Source organism: Gossypium hirsutum, chromosome D08 (assembly GCF_007990345.1).
Source record: "Gossypium hirsutum isolate 1008001.06 chromosome D08, Gossypium_hirsutum_v2.1, whole genome shotgun sequence".
Taxonomy (NCBI): Eukaryota; Viridiplantae; Streptophyta; class Magnoliopsida; order Malvales; family Malvaceae; genus Gossypium; species Gossypium hirsutum.
This window is the reverse complement of record NC_053444.1, coordinates 46,586,989-46,606,948: the sequence shown is the minus strand read 5'-3', so window position 1 is coordinate 46,606,948 and position 19,960 is coordinate 46,586,989. Positions and strand designations below refer to the sequence as shown.

General features: G+C 34.6%; 2 protein-coding genes and 1 pseudogene across 3 annotated transcripts; 1 reads left to right on the top strand and 2 right to left on the bottom strand.

Moving 5' to 3' along the window:
- Positions 1–55: 55 nt before the first annotated feature.
- Positions 56–3,558, bottom strand: LOC107910986 (uncharacterized). Of its 2 annotated transcripts, none has more exons than XM_016838898.2 (6): positions 2,942–3,558; positions 2,225–2,424; positions 1,337–1,589; positions 1,158–1,243; positions 976–1,067; positions 56–887 (listed from the first exon to the last, which is right to left on the bottom strand). In XM_016838898.2, the coding sequence occupies exons 1-6, from the start codon at positions 3,278–3,280 to the stop codon at positions 631–633; spliced, it is 1,227 nt and encodes a 408-aa protein (XP_016694387.1). In that variant the 5' UTR covers positions 3,281–3,558; the 3' UTR covers positions 56–630. The 2 variants fall into 2 exon arrangements, with proteins under 2 accessions (XP_016694387.1, XP_016694383.1); XM_016838894.2 differs by having other exon boundaries at positions 56–890; positions 2,942–3,557.
- A 2,450-nt stretch (positions 3,559–6,008) lies between these two features.
- On the top strand, positions 6,009–6,768 carry LOC121219815 (protein MITOFERRINLIKE 1, chloroplastic). The gene has a single exon (XM_041098201.1). It carries the CDS (start codon positions 6,086–6,088, stop codon positions 6,572–6,574), a length of 489 nt encoding a protein of 162 aa, XP_040954135.1. The 5' UTR covers positions 6,009–6,085; the 3' UTR covers positions 6,575–6,768.
- A 1,087-nt stretch (positions 6,769–7,855) lies between these two features.
- The window catches only part of LOC107910999 (mitogen-activated protein kinase homolog NTF6-like), a 39,592-nt pseudogene continuing 27,487 nt past the window's right edge, over positions 7,856–19,960 (bottom strand).

Genomic DNA, 19,960 nt, shown 5'->3' with positions numbered 1-19,960 from the left:
AATAGTTAATAGAAGTCCTGAATTTTTTTCTAAAACCAATGGTGCAATTAAAATATAAAGATAAAATCTGAATTATAATTTTAAAAAAGTTCTATGTTAACAATTAGGCCACAACAACGCTAGGGCCTATTTTTTCTTCTTTTTTGTCTATAAAACATTTGCACTACAAATATGTTTTCACAAGCATCATAGAACTCGAACCGGTGACGGACGACAAAATAATTGAGTGGGGATATAAATTCCAGGTAGCTGATCGTAGTTACTTGGACTCGGTATACATGAGAACACATCCGCCTTCCGGTTAGCAGATCATAGTCTCTAGGACTCTGCAAACATGAGAAAACGGCTGCCTTCGAAAGTAAATCCACCATTTCCAATTTCAGTTAATGCAATCTAGTTGCAAAATCTGACCTCCATTCCCTTATTTTGCTTCACTGAAAACCACAAGCACTCTGTTCTACACACTGCTGCCAAATGAGGGAATCATAATAAAAATGACCATGACCAGGCTGAAAAACTAGCTGTTTTGTAGCAGGTCTAATTTTTCACCAAATATCATTTCCAACCGAACCTTTGTGACTCCCCCGACTACTCAAAAGAGCAGTTACAAAATTTAAGGTACCTTTGTAATCACCGTTTCGAGTTATGCGATACAAAAAACTGGAAATCGGGAAGATGGACTCGTAAACCATGCAGCCAATTATCAGCAGCATGTAACAGAGAGCTCGCTTGCTGCCATTCTTGGGAACAATTGGAGGTCAAAATTGAGCCTCTCAACTTATAGGATGCTAAACCGAAAACAGGTAGAGAGATCTGTGAAGATGCATCAAAGCCACATACTTTCCTGCTGCTAGAAGCAGGAGAATGGAGTTGATTTTTACCTGCAACTGCTGTAAAAATAAATAATATTTTTAACACATCACAGCACATAATGTAACCTGCTCATGATTGTAAATGAGAGGGAAAGGAATGTACTTTGAGAATGTGTTGACAAAGAATGGAAGGTCAAGAATGATGCATCCAGATTTTGTAGGGTTGGACCCATAGGTATTCTGTATATTGGGTACCTAACCAAAATCGAATAACCAAAAACACATTCACGGTAAGTTAAAAAGAATAGAGACATGGTCAAGCCTTAGAAGTATAAGATGTCCTACCAAGCCACCGAGATCCAACTTGCTGGTAATAAATCACAGCTCCTGTACATCCTGATGTCTGGAAATTGAGATGCCAGACTTGAAACCTGTTGGGTCAGAAAAACAAGTGGCACAAGCATCCAAGTCAGGGCAACAAACATTAACTTAACATTCTACATCACCACCTAACATGAACTTGCCTTGTCATATAAAGGTTTCCGGTAATGTGGCTGTTCTTGTTCAAAGTATTCGAAAACCAAACGGCCAGGTGATTTGCCAACCTCCATTTCATCACTAGATGAACTTGTAGGAGGTTTACTGGTCCCCTGGGAGTTGTGCTTCTCCCATGCTCCATCAACACCGCCTTTCAGTCTCCTGTCTATTTCACAGTCACTACTTCCAGCACTACTAGTTTCTCTTGAAGACTCGACATCACTATCCTCACTAGCCCTCCTGATAGTTCAATACATAGTCAGATTTGCAAAATTAACAGGAAGGCAACTCAAAAGCTTCACAGTGTATTTATACATATTATCTAAAATCACATGTATAGCTCTTAAGTTGCAAACAGGTGAGCCAATGCCTTGAATTAGGTTTAACAATCTGGTATTCCTTATTAAGAGAAGTAGTGCCAGGAAGCAGCTGGAGATAAATCACTTAAGGAGAAAGGCAATTATCATGTCTATCAATAATGTCAGAGGAAGGGTGAGAGGAAAACAGGCCTGTGGTCTTTGTTGAGGCCAGATTTGTCATAAAACATCAACCATTATTTCAAGTGAATAAAAGTACAAACTTTCAAGATTCAATAGAAAACAAGTATGAGAAGCATATTCCCTTGTCAAAGACAAGGTAACTAGAGATCATTTCAAATTAACATACAGAATCCTTAAAAAACGGATTATTCCTCAAATTAAATAGATGCGTCTAATGCAGGAAAGCCAGCCAAGCATGCTTAAAACAATCAGGCTGTTTAAAGATGGCATTAAAGGTTTCTTGCTGCCAGACAATAAGGGAAAGTTTATATATATCAACAATGAATTCAAGTAATTACATCATCGCAATATCAAGAGGAAGCATAAGAAGCTTACCTAGGCCTATGTTGATCTACATACAACTGTATGCCTGACAAGGAAGGAACGTAGTATTGCTTAACAGAATCGCTCCCATTCAACAATAGCGGCACTCCAACTCCATATACACTCCACTCACTAAAACATTCCCATAGGTCACCGAGACAAAAATACGGGCGTAGATTTACTTCATGAGTTCTCCATCCCCTCATTTTTGCCTTCAAATCAAAAAAACAACAGGGTATGAGGAAATTTCCTTCAAATAAAATAAGCATTGCCAATTAAGCTACTCAGCTTTTGATCATTAATGAAATAAAAAAGTAGCAGAGAAAACCAATGATTCTTTTATTTCCAAGAACAATACTCAACAATGTTGTTCGAAACAAGATTAATTTTAAATCTTCTTCATCACTTTAGGATCACAAGAATGCAAGTCATTATAAAGCTAAGACCCTACACCATTAATTAGCAGTAAGTATGGATGTTCTCTACAAGTTGGAATTTCTAATAAACTAAACATTGGATTTCTAAAGAAATAATTGAAAATTATTTCTATCACACTATCTGTTATCTCAGCTTAATCTCAGGTTGGCCCTAAAAAAAACACAGTATTAATCAACTCTCCAAGACTTTGCTTTGCTTTTTTTTTTCTCAGCTACCAAACAGAGCTAAACAAAACTCAAAATATTCAGTACTTATATTTAGTGACAAACTTTCCTTCTTTTTTAAGAATACCTCAGAGAAGCACTGAGCTGGAACAAGAGGAGTGACCGATTCCATGAGCCGATCCAAATTGGTCAAACTAGCAACCTCCGGTGATGACTGCGCCGCGGACAATGTAGATTCGTCCAAATCCATCCGTGACTCAGCCAGTGAATCGACCGAGTTGACTCGGATCTCATCTTTTAACGGTCTCCGTAGCTCCTTCTGCAACGTTCTGTGTAGCTGCTGCTGCTGCTGCCTCTCCAACTGCTGTTGTTGTAATAACTGCAGTTGCCGCCTCACCGCCGGCGGGTTGTAGAATCGGTCTTCCGTGTGAGTTCGAGTCACCGCGAACCCGCCCGAGTTTGACATTCTATAATTAAATCTCAACCCAAAATGAAAGAAATAAATGAAAATTACAATTTGCTCAAAAGAAAAGTTTTAAAGCTTTCTGGGAAGTGGGGAGGATCAATGAAATTGAAGGGATAGAGAGGGAATTAAAGGCTTTTGTAAGGGTTTTAAAAGGTATAAAACTTGAGGACGAGAGTTAAAAGGAAACCAAAAATGCCTTTTCAATCACTATTTTCTCTTTGCGTTATTTTTCTGCTGCTTTCTTTTCCATCGTCTATGAATTTCTCCCTTCTTTTTTTTTTCTTTTTACTCCCTCGACTAAAATTAATAATTTATATTCCAAGCATAATATGGACGGAGAATTATTTAATTCATTTATTAAATAACTAAAATTATTTTTTTCTTATTTTAGAAAATCTATATATATCTTATTTGAATGGAATCAAACTAGTTGGATAAAAAATTAGCTAGTATACCGATCTGGACATAGGGGTTGAATAACTTTTTAAATAAATTACCCGAAATCGATAAAAAAAGTCAAAAATCAAGACGAAAAATGGCGGTAGCATTCATATATATTAATGTTTTTAATTATTTATTTAATTATTATTAAACCGACGATTAAATTAAGAATCTTGATTTGATTGATTCAATTATCAATTTAGTTATTAAAACAATGGCCTCAATTAGCCATTGGCATAGTGGCGAATGCTTTTCTCATTGTCAAACTTGGACAATCTAGACATAGGGGTTGAACTACTTTTTAACTGAACTACTCGAAATTGGTAAAAAAAATTAGAAATCGAGACAAAAAATGGCAGTACCAGTTATATATATATATTAATATTTTTAAATATTTATTTAATTATTATTAGACCAACGATCAAACGAATAATCTTGATCAGATTGAGTTAAATACTAATTTAGTTATTAAAACATTTGCCTTAATTAGTTATTGGTATAGTGGCAAATGCGTGTCCTGTTGTCAAACTTGGACTAATTTATCCCTCCAACTTTTAATAAAACAATTTATAAGTTAGTTTTCTTACATTATTGTTATATCTTTTTCTTATATTTTATGTCAAAATATGATTTCGATCCCTCTATTATCTCAAATTTGTGATTTAATTTCTATACTTTAATATGACATAATTTGATATCTTTATTTTTATAATATCATTTACTTTTTAGATAAATTAATGTTATTAATTAATTCAAATAGTTTACATGGTTAATTTATTTGGATTAAAGTACTGACGTGACTTTTTAAAAAACATCAATAGAAATGACTAAATTATCTCACATTAAAGTACTTAATTCCAAATTTGATTATATCAAAAGGATCAAGAAACAAAATTTGACCAATATATATAAAAGATGTATGTTGTTGATTCAATGATAACAACAAGAATAAGGAGGAAATATGGAGGAAAGTGTGGTGGTGGTTACAGAGGTCGGTTTACGTAGTCGAGGTAAAGAGACGGAGGTTACAGAAAGTGAGAGTGAAGAGAGTATGAAGGCTAAGTTGATAGAATATAGGTTTATATGCTTGAAGAGTCGATCTTTTCTTTTTCATTATTGGGGATATTTATAGGCGGGAGTCCTGTGAAAAATGGTGTTAATGTGCTAAACTTGGCATCTAACCATCATTACGGAACAAGTGGGACAAATGTCTTCGAAGGGATGAGGATGTTTGTGATAGGACAAATCTTGCCATTCATTCTAATACAACAGTACAAATCTTGCCAACGATACCACATTCTTAACAGAAGGCTAGAGGCCCGGAGCAATAAGTGGTTCCTGTTTATCTGAATGGTTAAGATGAGAGATAAAACTTGGGGTGACCTTCAAATTGATAACTAATTGATTTGTTCTCCGAATGACCTTCTGACTTACTACGTATCCTTCTTCGAGTAGGGTATGACGTGTCATCCAATTTAAATTTATAGTTAAATTAATAAGTTGATAATTAATAATGATCAAACTTGGTTGACCCTAATTATAATTTGGTAGTTGTGGAACCTTAATTGTCATAAATAAAATCGTCCGATCTCTCTAAATATTTTATATTAATTTTCTTAGCTTTCACTGAGGAATATTTAATTGTTTTGACTATAAAATAATAGGGATTTCATTTCATTATAATTTTATTTTGCAAATGCAATGTTATTATTAGGGGTATTTTTGGGAAGCACAGACAAGATAAAACACAAATTGAATATATTCATCGTCGGCAGCTATAATTTAAAAAATTCAAATTATGCTATTAGACCTGTACATCATGTAAATTGTAGATTTAGTTTTTATATTTAATTTGATCAATTTTAATTTTTGTACTTTTAAATCTTAAAATTTTAATCTTGACCTAACGGTAACAGGTAAATTTGTTTGGTTAAATTATTTTATTAGTGTTGTATTATCTGTAAAGTTATAGATTTAGACTGTGTTCTTCGTTGCGGCTCAGATGGGCTTTTAGCTAAAAAAGCACTTTTCTTTGAAAAGTAATGGAGAACACCCTTCATTTGATAGCAAAATATCAACTTCTTAGGAGGACTTTTGGACAGATGAAAAATAGATTTTTTTTAACTTTTCAGCCAAAAAAGTGCTTTTGGATTGGTTACTTTACCTTTTTAGCCACATGACGCTGGTTCCCTCTGCTGCTACACTGCTCTCTACTCTTTGCTTTTTGCTGGTTCCCTCTGCTGCGCTACGCTGGTTCTTTGCCCTCATCTCTGCCCTCTGCTGGTGAGTTTATCTTTGTCTTTTCTTCTTCTCTTCTTCTGTATATTGATTGATTTTCGTCTGGGATTGATTTTCCTGAGGATTATGGATATTTTTTTTTGTTGGATATATTTGGGTCTTTATGCTGGTTACTCAGCTACATTGTTGAGGAATTTGCCTGCTGGGGTGTTAAGTTATTCCTCATTTGAGTATTTAAAAGCTGCAGTTTTGAGAAAGACGAAACAGACTAATTTGGAGCCAATTCAGAGTGTTTGTTGCGGTGCTTTAGCTGGTGCAATTTCAGCTTCTTTGACTACTCCTCTCGATGTCATGAAAACAAGGTTGATGACTCAGGTCCATGGGAATAAAGTTGCTGCTGCCATGTATAGTGGGGTTAATGCGACGGTGAAGCAGATTTTCAAGGAGGAAGGTTGGATTGGTTTGACTAGTGGACTGGGGCCTAGAGTTGTTCATAGTGCTTGTTTTTCAACTTTGGGCTATTTTGCATTTGAGACTGCCAGGCTTGCGATTTTGCATCAGTATCTAGAGCACAAGGAGAAAAAGTTGTCCAAAATCAATGTTGCACCGGCTTGAGTTACAATTAGTGGTGATAATGCTAATTTTTTCACTATTTTGTTAAATTTGTTTTGTTGCCATGTAGTGTAGTTCAAAGAAACTGATTTTTGGCATTGCATTTCTTGGTTAGAGTTTCATTTTTTTCTACTAATATATATCAATGTAAAATAATTTGATTAATGCACCAATGTATGAAGGACCTTCTTATTCCATATTACCTCAGATTCAATATGCTGCTGAATTTTACATTTTCTGTTTGTAATATCCGATACCATGCTTGCTAGTCCATGAACATTTGTAGATTTCACATCAATAATAGGTTAACATTTCTATGACTTCCAAGTTGACTGGGTAGTATTGGTACTTTGTGGTCATCTCTTGTTCTGGTCTTTTAGATAATTTTGTATGGATTAGTGGCTTGTTATTGGTTTGGTGAATGATTAATAAATGATTGATGGTGCTCCATCGAGGGTGCTGTAAGTAATGTAGATTCCACCTCCATCACTGTAAAGTTTTCTGCTCCAACTTAGGTGGAGATAATGCGACATATTGATTTAACTCACATTATTGGCAATGGTCTGTAATTCTCTCTGATGAAAATGCCTATATAAAATCTATCATAGTTTTTCCTCTACAAAATTCCCTGTTAAGTTTTGCATGAAGACTGCTATGAGAATCAAGCAACTATAACTTGCTCTCGTGATGTTTTTGGTGTGGAATATTAAATTATCTAGAATCAAGAAAGGTACTTGTTAATTTATAAAAATCAGAAACTTATATATTTGTGCTAGAAAATACTAGTTGGTTTATAGTTATGTGAGTGAATGCATGAAAGAAATTTCCCCTGCTGCTGTTGGTGGATATTATACTTTCATCCCTTTAGAAACTCTGTGGATTTAATTCTCCTTGCATATCTATGGAGAAATGGCTTCTTTAAATTTCTGTACGAGTTTACCTTCCTTAATTATTTCTCATGTGCATGATGGCTTTTTGCTGTCGATGTTTATTGGATAAAAGTAAGTAAAACATGAAACCTTTCTTTGGATGGATGGTGATCAAATATGGGAATTGGCATGACCTGAACATATGCTTTCTAGATATGCTTGTTCTGTATATAAATAAAGCCTACCGGCGGGAATAAGATAGTGTGCTGCTTCTAAAATATCATTTTGTAGGTTCCAGTTGTTCAGTGGCTTTCTGGAATGGATGAGTTTGTCACAGAACTTTTTGGCTATGTCAGATATGGGTATATCAGTATGTATTATACATGAATGTGTTAAATGTTTTCCGAGTTCTCTCTTAGAAGGTCTCATCATTATATCTAGATGTGCGTGGAGCATGAGTGCTGGATACTGATGCTTGGAAGAAAAGACGAAGACTGGGAGCAACATTGGCTTGGGTAGGAAATTGCTGCCTTGGAACTGTAGATACTTTGATATAGAAAAGCATATGATGTATGCTGTAGGATTCAAAGCAACAAGGAGATAACTTCATGGCGTGTATAGTTGGTCTGCTCTGCATCTGCATTATATGGAAAGTAGGGGTGTGAAAAAAATTTCTAATCCTAAAAAATCGAATAAAAAACCAAATTTTTCGGTTTAGTTGGTTTTTATGTTCATTTTAATTGGTTTAAACATTTTAATCCGAATAAATTGATTAAGGCATAACCTATAAGGCCATATCCTTGTAACTCATTTACATATCTAAATCAAAATTTAAACCTTAAACTTAAATATCCATTAAAACTTATTACTCTTACAAACTCAAACCCATTTAAAACCCAAATTGATAATTTATTTTTTATGACATTTTAATTTTTCACCATTTAACATATAAAAAACCCAAATTGACATGTACATGTTAAGAATGGTAGAAGACAAGAAAATAGTCTGTTGCATCTTAAGTTTTGTTGGATGTTTAAGTTAAAAGTGTGGACAGGAGTCAATTGTGAACTGCTGATTGTTATCAATTGGCATCCCCATTAGTAACACTGCTTTAATACATTTTAAAATAAAATAATACAAATGTGTTAAAAGCATTAATTAAAAATTAAAAATAATTTTTAAAATAATACAATTATGTAAATATTTAATTAAAAATATTTAATTATTATATTTAAATATTTAAATATAGTTTATAATTCTAATTAAATTTAATAAATAATTAATATTAATTACTTAGAAATATTTAAAATTAATATTATATATTAAAATATTAACAATAAGTTATAATAAATTATTTTTATATTTTTGCTAAAATATCATAATATTAACTAATTTGAACATTATTTAAATACATATTTGTTACTTTATAAACTCATGTCTAAAATGGATATTTTATTTCTCAAAAGCACTTTTTGACAGCAATAACAAACACTCAAATTTTTCAAAAGCACTTCTCAAAAGCACTTTTCCACAGCACTTTTCAAAAGTAATGAAGAACTGGCCCTTAGTCCATGTTCACCAATTGGACAATTCTTAGTGGTTATATTTTTTGAATTTCAAAATTTTAGTCTTAATGCAAACAAGAGTCATTAAATCTATTAATTGATTTTTTGTGAGTAACAACGCATTACACATACGATAATATGTTTGTCATGTCAAATTTTAAAAATAACAGAACTTAATGAATTTGATAGTTATCATTTGATTAGAACTCAAATTTTCAAATTCTAAAAGTACAAAGACTAAAAATGACCAAATTAAAGTATAGGTACTAAATTCACAACTTACACAAAGTACAGGGACTAATAGCAGAATTTGACCTTTAAAAAGTTGATTCACCTCATGTAGATAGTAAACCATCGAGACTGAGTCCACATTTTGGCCTTTTTGGGAGCCTTTGGTCAAAATGTCCATCGGTCATCTGCTATTTAGCATAGGCGACAAATCTACTTTTGTCGGTGTCACATGAAAAAAAATACATATTTATAATTTAATAGATATTGTTAGGAGAAATAATCACGAATTTTAAATAAATTAATTTTTATGTATAGTTGTAAAACATACCTAAAAGATATTTTTATTATATTATAAAAAAGGGAAAAAGTACAACTTATAATCCAGTACATTTAACCAATGTTGTAAGAATTAAATTAGAGGTTTTAGCGAGGCACTTATTGTTGGTTAAGGCATACTCAAGGTTCTTAACAACACGTTTGGTTCATTGGAATGAAATAAGGTTATAATAGGATAGTCATTCTATGAGAATGAAATAAGACTGTAATGGATTTGAACAAGCATAAGAGTGGTTTAGTTGGATGGAAAAAAATAAGTATTGTAATAGTATCCATGTGTTTGGTTGAGAGGAATAGATATGTAATAGCAAAAAAATATACTCGAATGACAAATATGCCCTCTAATATTCTAATTTATTTTTCACATCATTTTAATATTAAAGATTAATATTTTCTATCAAAAGAATAATTTTTGAATATAAAATATTTTATCTTAAATTATATTATAAGATTTTTTATTTTTATATTAAATTATATTAAAATGTTAAAATATTTTATTTTATTTTTATATTTTATAGAATTTGGAAATAATATTTTATATTAAATTATATTAAAACATTTTTTTATTTTCTCCATCTTCTTCATCTTTGTTAGTCCCCTCTCTCCCCTCAAATTCATCTTCATCTTCATCTTCTTCTCCAACATTTTTCCAAAAATCCAATAGACCATCGTCGTTGCTACTGCCTTCCGCCATCGTCAGCCACCAATATGAATTTACCTAAAATTTACCAAGAGCTTTTCTTGATCTCCCCTTTCATATTTTCCATTTTGGTTTTCTTAAGAACCTTCCAAAAGCCTAGATTTATAAAGCTTCTATACCAAAATTTCTCTTTTTTTTTTGGTTATTTTGTTTACTAGTATTGTTAGAGAGTACTACTATCAAAATAAAAATATTGTTAAAGAAGTAATACCAATATGAAGACTTCACAAATATAGGTGATTCAACGCTTCCTCAACTTTACATGCATCATACAAAACAGATGTTTCTTGTAAGAAAAATGAACAAAGAAACCGAGAAGAAAAAAACATTGTAAATTCCCTTGCTAAATTTACTAGTGCTACGCTTGCTTGGATTGAAAACCAGCATTTTTCTGCAAGGTCAATTGCCACAGAAGATACGTCTGGGAACTTTTTAGCAAAATGTTACTTAGAAAAATAAGTAAGCTGCTTAACATACTTTCGAGCATTGTAGCTCCTAAGGAATCCGAGATTCGAATCTTCTGGTGACCCTAGTAGTTATTTTATGAAATAATCAGAAAGTGAGGATAATTATCTAAACATGTTTTATCATCATGCATTCAATGTCCACTAAAAAATTACAACCTGCTTCAATCTTTCATTGTAACAATACCTAAAAATGGTGATTATATAATATTCAGTACTCTTCTATGAAACTAAAGAATTGGGTTTAGGGTTGAGTGAAAACCAAAGGATGAATACTTGAGCAATAAGCCCCAACTGATGAACATAATCTTTACTAGAGAAAAGTGTCTCCCTTCTAATTATCTCCATTAGAATATAACCAACTGACCAGATATCGATGGCAGCAGTATACTTTGAACAATTGAGAAGCAATTCAGGGGCTCGATACCATCTGGTTACAACATACTCGGTCATGAAGTCTATATCTGAGGTGGTTATTACAAGACCAAAGTCACAAACCTTTAGATCACAGTTTGCATTGAGAAGTAGGTTGTTAGGTTTTAGGTTGTGATGCAGAACATTTGTTGAGTGTATGTACTGAAGACCCCGCAACAGTTGGTAGAAGAAATACTGCAAAACAATATAGTTGTAGCCCAACTTCCGATAATACACAATCAAAGTAAACTACCATTGGTGATGCGTGATATCGAAATATGTTTATTGCAATCAACTATGACATAGTACACAGACCAAGATAGAATACTGATGACACCGGTAGCGTCACAAACTAGGACCTTGCTAAAGGGGGAAGAACTAATAAGAATGATATATAACCCACCTAACAGTGATCATCGGTGAGAGCCTCGCTAGACCGTATTATCTGATGCAGACTAATGTCCATTAGCTCATATGCAATGTAAACATCATTGAGCTTTTCCTTCTCTAGCAAGGGTATTATGTCCTTGATTTTGATAATCTGCAAAAAATGTTAATGCAACACTTCATATGCAACACTTCATATCCCCCTTCATAGTATAACATGAAAAGAATGAGCAAACCCAGTAAATTGTATTAACAATGCGAGTTAAGAATCTAGTAGATTACATTATCATGATCCATGTGACAAAGGAGCTTGATCTTACGGAGTGTTCTTTTAGCATCAATCCTGTGGTCAAATGCATTCACAGTCTTTTTTATTGCGACATCTTCCTTTGCCTTGAAATTTGCAGCACAACTGCAATTATCATAGGATCCAATTTCATTGTGACTCAAAATATTGTTTTAAAACTTTAATCTCGCATTCTCTCTTTTAAAATTAAGGCTATTTGATCAAAGCACCAAACTCATAAAAAAATCAAACCAAAATTATTACTTAAAAGTTTAGTAAAAATAATAACTTCTTCAAACATCAAATTGGAACAAACCCATAGCTCATTTCTGAAATTTATGTAGAAGGGCACTAAAGATTTCCATTTTATACATTTTTAATTAGCTCTACTAAGAACATATGAGTTTGTAGGTATTGGCGAGTAAACCTAAGTCAAGGGTGAAAACAGGAGGATAAAGCGGAACCTAAGTTTAAGAGGTCTGCGGGTATAAGACCGCTTGAGCGGGTAAGTTCGTCGGGGTCTCATTTGGGAACAATAAAAGCGTAACAGACTAGTAGAGATTATCATAAGCCTATAAAGAAGAAGGATTTGTAATCTGAGGAAGTAAATGAAAGATAACCAAATTGTAGGTAATGGCATTCACATCCAAGGTTGTGAATAAAATAAAAAGGGAGATAAAGCTCGGGAAGTTGGGATGAGGCGGAACCAGGCATGTACCATAGTGGGTTGTACCGTAAAAGGACAAGCTTATGTCTCAGATAAAGAATAAGCCACTACTAGTAAACCGCGAAAAAAAATAGAGGCGCCGACCTCGTTGGTGAAATATATGGAAGGCCAAAGATGACCAGGGGGTTGAAATATTTGTCTTAAACTTCGTTCCTTAAAGATCTAAATCATTATTATAATGTCGCCTTATAGATTCTCACTAAGTTCATTTGAACTTACAAACTTGTTGCTTGTTGCAAGATATAGTTTTGACTCAAGATTCGAGTGGAAGGACAAAGTTGTATATCGCCAGTTGGTGTGAAAGGCATGATTTCCATTCATGGGCATAAATGAGGCACTCCTTAGAAGTTGTGCCTTGGGGACTGAACTGGTTGTATTAATGTAGTACACTTTGATGGGTGTCGAAACCACCAAATAAAAATATTCCTATAATAAAATAACTCTAAATAGTAGTAAAGAGTAGTAGGGTCGAGTCCACAGGGATTGGTAATTATGATGAACTTTCATATTTTTCTTATGAACATAATTTCTGTCGTGTTGATAATTGTGGCAATAGTCGTGCCCACGACTCCAAACGGACCAGCTGAAAAATAAATAAAATAAATTAGGGGAGTTGAAAATGTCTAGAAATTAAATAGGTGAGATAGTAGAAATTAACAATTATGTAAATCGGAAATAAAATAAAATTATAAATTAAATTTGAATTTTGTGAATAGAAATAATAAGCCTTAGCCCTAGACTCGGTGAACTCTAGTCTCTGAATCGATCCTTGAAAATGAGTTTTCTTCTCCAAATAATAAGTTGGTTATAGCGGCTAAGAACGTCCTAACCACTAATTCTTCCTCTTGTAGTTGATTCCAGTACAGCATGCAAATAAACCCTTACCAATTATCTAAACGCGATACACGCGTTCGCGATTCAAGACTTCAGTAGCCTTGCGTTCTGAAGAACCCAACTCGGATTAACGACCTCAATCATGCGGGACATTTAAAACCAATCACTATCTCTCTTGATTTGTTTGCGAAAATCCAAATATAGCATGACCAACTCATTTCTCCAACTGTCTGCCAAAATAACTTCAACCCAATGTGCTTTTTGAATTGAAATCGAGTTAACTTTAAAGGATGAATTTGTCAGTCCCGATATTCCAGAGAGATGGTGAATACTAAAGGATTTTTAGTGCAGATACATTTCTCACGATTCCTGATCGGAAAGAATACTGGCCTAAAGCTAATTTCAATTTAGAGAAGCATGAAATTAATCATGCTTTGGTTGGTTATGGAAGTGGACTTGAATGAAAATTGTGGTAGGTGAAAGGGAAAGGGCTTGGGAAACAATCAAGCCAAAATATTGATGTAATACCCAATTACTGCCCGGGGCCCAAAACCATTTACACAGCCCAAATAAATTTGGCCCAATAAGGCCCAAATTTGCAAACCCTAGCCCTACCCTAAGAAGCAGATAGCCCCGGCGCCGCACGACCCACATTGTAGCAACTGCCCATCACCCTCACGTTGTTTCACCCACGATTAGTAGCTCCGCATAACGCCGTTTCCACCTGCAATAAACCACAAACAGTGGGGGTGACCGAAAGGAGAGAAAATTGTAAAAAGATTTGGCTATAAAAAGCCAATCGATTTCTTTAATAGGGGTTAGACAAATGTTGTATTGGAAAAATATTGAAATATAAAAAAAAACGAAAAATCAAAAGACAATTTTGAAGGTGATTTGTTTTTGTTTTTTTGAGTTTCCATCTTACTGTTTTTTTGTTTCATATATATATATTTAGAAAAAACGAAAAGAAAAAGAAGAGGGGTGACTTATTGTGGGTCCGATTTCCTCATATCACCATCTGCGGCGGAGCTTTGGCAGCGACTTGGCTGCGGTGGTTGGGGTTAGGTTAAGGAAAAACCTAGCAGAGAAAACCCCCTTCCCTTCTGTTTTGTTTTCTAAAAAATGAAATGAAAATATTTTTTTTAGGAAAATTTTGGTTTTAATAATATAAGCAAAACGACACCGTTTGGTGAGGGCAGGATCCGCGTTTTTACAATGTGTTTAAATTAAATTTCTTATTTCTTTTAAATTTTACTACACATTTTATTTTTGTTTCAAATCAACCCGTGTTTCTGCAATTTGTTTTGGGGAGGAGGGGCTAATTTTCCTTTGGGTCCTACTCCTGTTGCGCGTATTTTAATTTGGTCCTTTTTGATGTTTTCTATCTTTAAATTTGGCCCTTAAACTCTGTTTATTTTCAATTTAATCCTTAATCAGTCGTTTTAGTTTTTTTAGTTTTTTAATATTATTGTTATTGCATTATTATTATTATTATTATTACCACGTTTTTTATTCCAAGTTTCTATACATATACACACATATTTTTTTTATATTAATATATACTCATTTTTTTTAGACTTTATAAATACATGTATATTTTTTATACATATATTTTTATTTTATTTTCATAACTTTTATATGCATATATATACATTTACATTTTATAATACATGTGCATTTTCCATATTTTAAAATCCATGCACATATACTTATACTAATTCTTTAAAAACTGAATTATGGTCTGCTGTGTAGCACGAGTTAGGGTTTTTTGTCTGCTTTATCGCACGGAAATTTGATTCTTTAGGGTTTGATTTCTACTGCTGATTGAAGGGGAATCAATTATCGAAGAAGAAGGGGAGTCATGGCTAACGTTGAATTGGTGGATACCGAGTTAGCCAACCTCAACATAATAGATGAAGAGGAAGATCCCATGGTGGTCTTGGGGGTAAATAATGATGATGAGGAGTCATATGATCTTTGTTTGGTAGGGAGAGTTCTTACAGATAGCGTAGTGAATTTCCCATCCTTGAGAAATACTTTGGCTGATTTATGGCATCCGTTAAGAGGGGTATCAATCACAGAGGTGGAGAACAAAAGAATATTGTTTAGGTTTTATAGTGAGATCGATTTGAAGCGAGTTCTGGATGGGATGCCATGGTTTTTTAACCGACATCTCATTGTATTTCACAGATTAAGACGGGGCGAAGAACCAAATTTGATTCCTCTATGGCACACAACTTTTTGGGTCTAGGTACACAACTTGCCAATAGGTGTTACATCAGAGGGAACAACACGCCAGCTTGGTGACTTTGTTGGCAAATTCATGGAGTATGACTCATCAGTGGTGACAAGAGGGGGCTGTAAATTTATGCGAATTAAGGTGCTAATTGATGTTCGGACACCACTTAAAAGGAAAAAACGTATAAGCATGGGGCAGAATAAATTTATTTATGCATTATTTCAGTATGAAAGATTGCCATTGTTTTGTTTTATTTGTGGACGGCTCGGTCATGGGGAGAGTTATTGTGAAGTAAGATTAACTCTTGGGAATCAACAAGTGGAGTTTGGATGGGATTTGTCGCTGAGAGCAACGCCGAGACGAGGAGGACAGACCATAAGTAAATGGCTAAGAGAAGAACCAGATAAGAATAAAGGGAATGACATGGATATTGATGGGGAAAGAAGGATAAAAAGGTTTGAAGTGGATGTCACAAATAAAGATGAAATCAGGGGGGATGTAGAATCTTTGGGACGTTATACACGGTAAATACGAATTATGAATACAACAGACCATATTAATTCGAGGCATTTGGAGGAAAGGAAGAAGGAAGAAGAGGTGGAAGACACACCAGTGGAGATGGTAGATGGAAAAAAGAGGCAGATGATTAATTTAGAGAGGGAGTCCTTGGGAAATATTAAGAATCTAGTAGAGGGGAATATAGAGAATTTTTTATCGGCGGCCACCCCAAAGGTGGCTGACCGGGCGCAATGAAAATTCTAAGTTGGAACGTTCGTGGTCTAGCGCAACCACGAACAGTTCGACGTCTCAAAAATATGTTGAGACACACCCAGCCCCAAATCATGTTTCTTATGGAAACTAAGGTCACAAGTAAACAGATGGAATTAATAAGAAGGCATTGTGGGTTTATAAATGGAATCGATGTGACGACAATAGGCACGAAAGGAGGACTATCATTAGGGTGGAAGGAGGGATGGAATGTAACATTAAAAAGCTTTTCAAAATCGCATATTGATGTAGAGGTTGAGAATGAATATGAGACGGGTACATGGAGATTTACAGGTTTTTAGGGAGAACCAGTGGAGATTGAGAGGAAAAAGTCTTGGAACTTTTAAAACGACTAAAGCGAGAAAATAGCAAGCCATGGTTGGTTCTCGGAGATTTTAATGAAATTCTTTACTCTTTTGAGAAAAAAGGGAGGAGAATTCGAGGGGAAAGATAGATGGGTGCATTTAGAGAGGCATTGGGGCACTGCGATTTATATGATTTAGGGTTTAATGGGCAGTGGTAAACATGGGACAGAAGATGTTTAGTTAACAACAACATTAGGGAAAGACTGGATAGAGGTGTGGCAAATATGGAGTGGTGGGATCTTTTTCCAAGGTACAAGGTTAACCACTTACAACATAGTTTTTCAGACCATTGTCCAGTTGTTGTGGATACATTCGGGGATAAGGATATGCAATGAGGGGTGAAACAATGGCATTTTCGTTTGGATGCAAATTGGATTTTGAGTGATGAAGTTGAGGAGAGATTAAAACAGGAATGGAACTCTAATAGTTTCGATGTGCTTGAGAAGTTGGAAAAAGTGGGGTCAAATTTGAGTATTTGGGCAAAGGATGAGAAGCGGAGGAAAGACCAACGAAGGAAAGAGTTAAATGAAAGATTATTGGAAATGGGTGCTAGCGAAATTAGTGATGGTGTATTGGAGGAAATTACAGAGATTAAATTAGAATTGAACATTGAAGCAGATAATGAGGAGCTTTATTGGGAACAAAGGGCAAGGGTGAACTGGCTTCATATGGGTGACAGGAATACGGCATTTTTCATAAAAGTGTGACACATCGCAGGAGGAAGAACATGATTAAGGGGCTGGAAAATGAAGCTGGGGAATTGATCAATGATGAGCATGAAATCACGGTTTTGGCTACTAAGTATTTCAAAGATTTGTTTTCATCCAAACTAGTAAAAAGCCATGATAGATTGTTTGAACCTTTTTACCTTGCATAGATTGTTTGAACCTTTTTTACCTTGCATCACGAACGAACACAACAGTATTTTAATGCAAGAATTTAAAGAAGAAGAAGTTGTGAGGGCAATAAAATCGATAGCACCTCTCAAGGCATCAGGGCAGGACGGATTCCCAGCAATTTTTTATAAAAAATATTGGCATATTGTTGGACAGGGAGTTTCTAAATATTGCTTGGATATCCTTAATGGTCGAAGAAATGTTGAGGAGATTAATAATACGAACATAGTTCTTATCCCTAAAGAGAAGTCGCCAAAGTCTATGAACAAGTTCCGTCCCGTTAGTCTATGCAACGTGATTTACAAAATTGTTTCAAAAGTCCTTGTTTATCGCTTTCGACAAGTACTTGATTTAAGTGTTGAGGATACACAAGGAGCATTTGTTCCAGGGAGACAAATCACAGACAACATCCTTATAGCATACGAAGTGCTGCATTCTTTCAAAAAGAAAAGAGGAGTGTCTAAAAGTTTCGCTCTAAAATTGGATATGAGCAAAGCATGGGTTTTTGTGAGGACTGGATTTTACTTATAATGAGATGTATTACCAGTGTTGCATACACAGTAGTGATTAATGGGAAGAATGGAGAAGAATTTCGGCCACAATGAGGGTTAAGACAAGGTGATCCATTAAGTTTTTCAGACCACTGTCCAGTTGTTGTGGATACATTCGGGGATAAGGATATGCAATGAGGGGTGAAACAATGGCATTTTCGTTTTGATGCAAATTGGATTTTGAGTGATGAAGTTGAGGAGAGATTAAAACAGGAATGGAACTCTAATAGTTTCGATGTGCTTGAGAAGTTGGAAAAAGTGGGGTCAAATTTGAGTATTTGGGCAAAGGATGAGAAGCGGAGGAAAGACCAACGAAGGAAAGAGTTAAATGAAAGATTATTGGAAATGGGTGCTAGCGAAATTAGTGATGGTGTATTGGAGAAAATTACAGAGATTAAATTAGAATTGAACATTGAAACAGATAATGAGGAGCTTTATTGGGAACAAAGGGCAAGGGTGAACTAGCTTCGTATGGGTGACAGGAATACGACATTTTTTCATAAAAGTGTGACACATCGCAGGAGGAAGAACATGATTAAGGGGCTGGAAAATGAAGCTGGGGAATTGATCAATGATGAGCATGAAATCACGGTTTTGGCTACTAAGTACTTCAAAGATTTGTTTTCATCCAAACCAGTAAAAAGCCATGATAGATTGTTTGAACCTTTTTTACCTTGCATCACAAACGAACACAACAGTATTTTAATGCAAGAATTTAAAGAAGAAGAAGTTGTGAGGGCAATAAAATCAATAGCACCTCTCAAGGCATCAGGGCAGGACGGATTCCCAGCAATTTTTTATCAAAAATAATGGCATATTGTTGGACAGGGAATTTCTAAATATTGCTTGGATATCCTTAATGGTCGAAGAAATGTTGAGGAGATTAATAATACGAACATAGTTCTTCTCCCTAAAGAGAAGTCGCCAAAGTCTATGAACAAGTTCCGTCCCGTTAGTCTATGCAACGTGATTTACAAAATTGTTTCAAAAGTCCTTATTTATCGCTTTCGACAAGTACTTGATTTATGTATTGAGGATACACAAGGAGCATTTGTTCCAGGGAGACAAATCACAGACAACATCCTTATAGCATACGAAGTACTGCATTCTTTCAAAAAGAAGAGAGGAGTGTCTAAAAGTTTCGCTCTAAAATTGGATATGAGCAAAGCATATGACAGGGTTGAATGGAGTTTTTTAGGAAAAATGATGCGCAACATGGGTTTTTGTGAGGACTGGATTTTACTTATAATGATATGTATTACCAGTGTTGCATACACAGTAGTGATTAATGGGAAGAATGGAGAAGAATTTCGGCCACAAAGAGGGTTAAGACAAGGTGATCCATTAAGTTTTTAGACCACTGTCCAGTTGTTGTGGATACATTCGGGGATAAGGATATGCAATGAGGGGTGAAACAATGGCATTTTCGTTTGGATGCAAATTGGATTTTGAGTGATGAAGTTGAGGAGAGATTAAAACAGGAATGGAACTCTAATAGTTTCGATGTGCTTGAGAAGTTGGAAAAAGTGGGGTCAAATTTGAGTATTTGGGCAAAGGATGAGAAGCGGAGGAAAGACCAACGAAGGAAAGAGTTAAATGAAAGATTATTGGAAATGGGTGCTAGCGAAATTAGTGATGGTGTATTGGAGGAAATTACAGAGATTAAATTAGAATTGAACATTGAAGCAGATAATGAGGAGCTTTATTGGGAACAAAGGGCAAGGGTGAACTGGCTTCATATGGGTGACAGGAATACG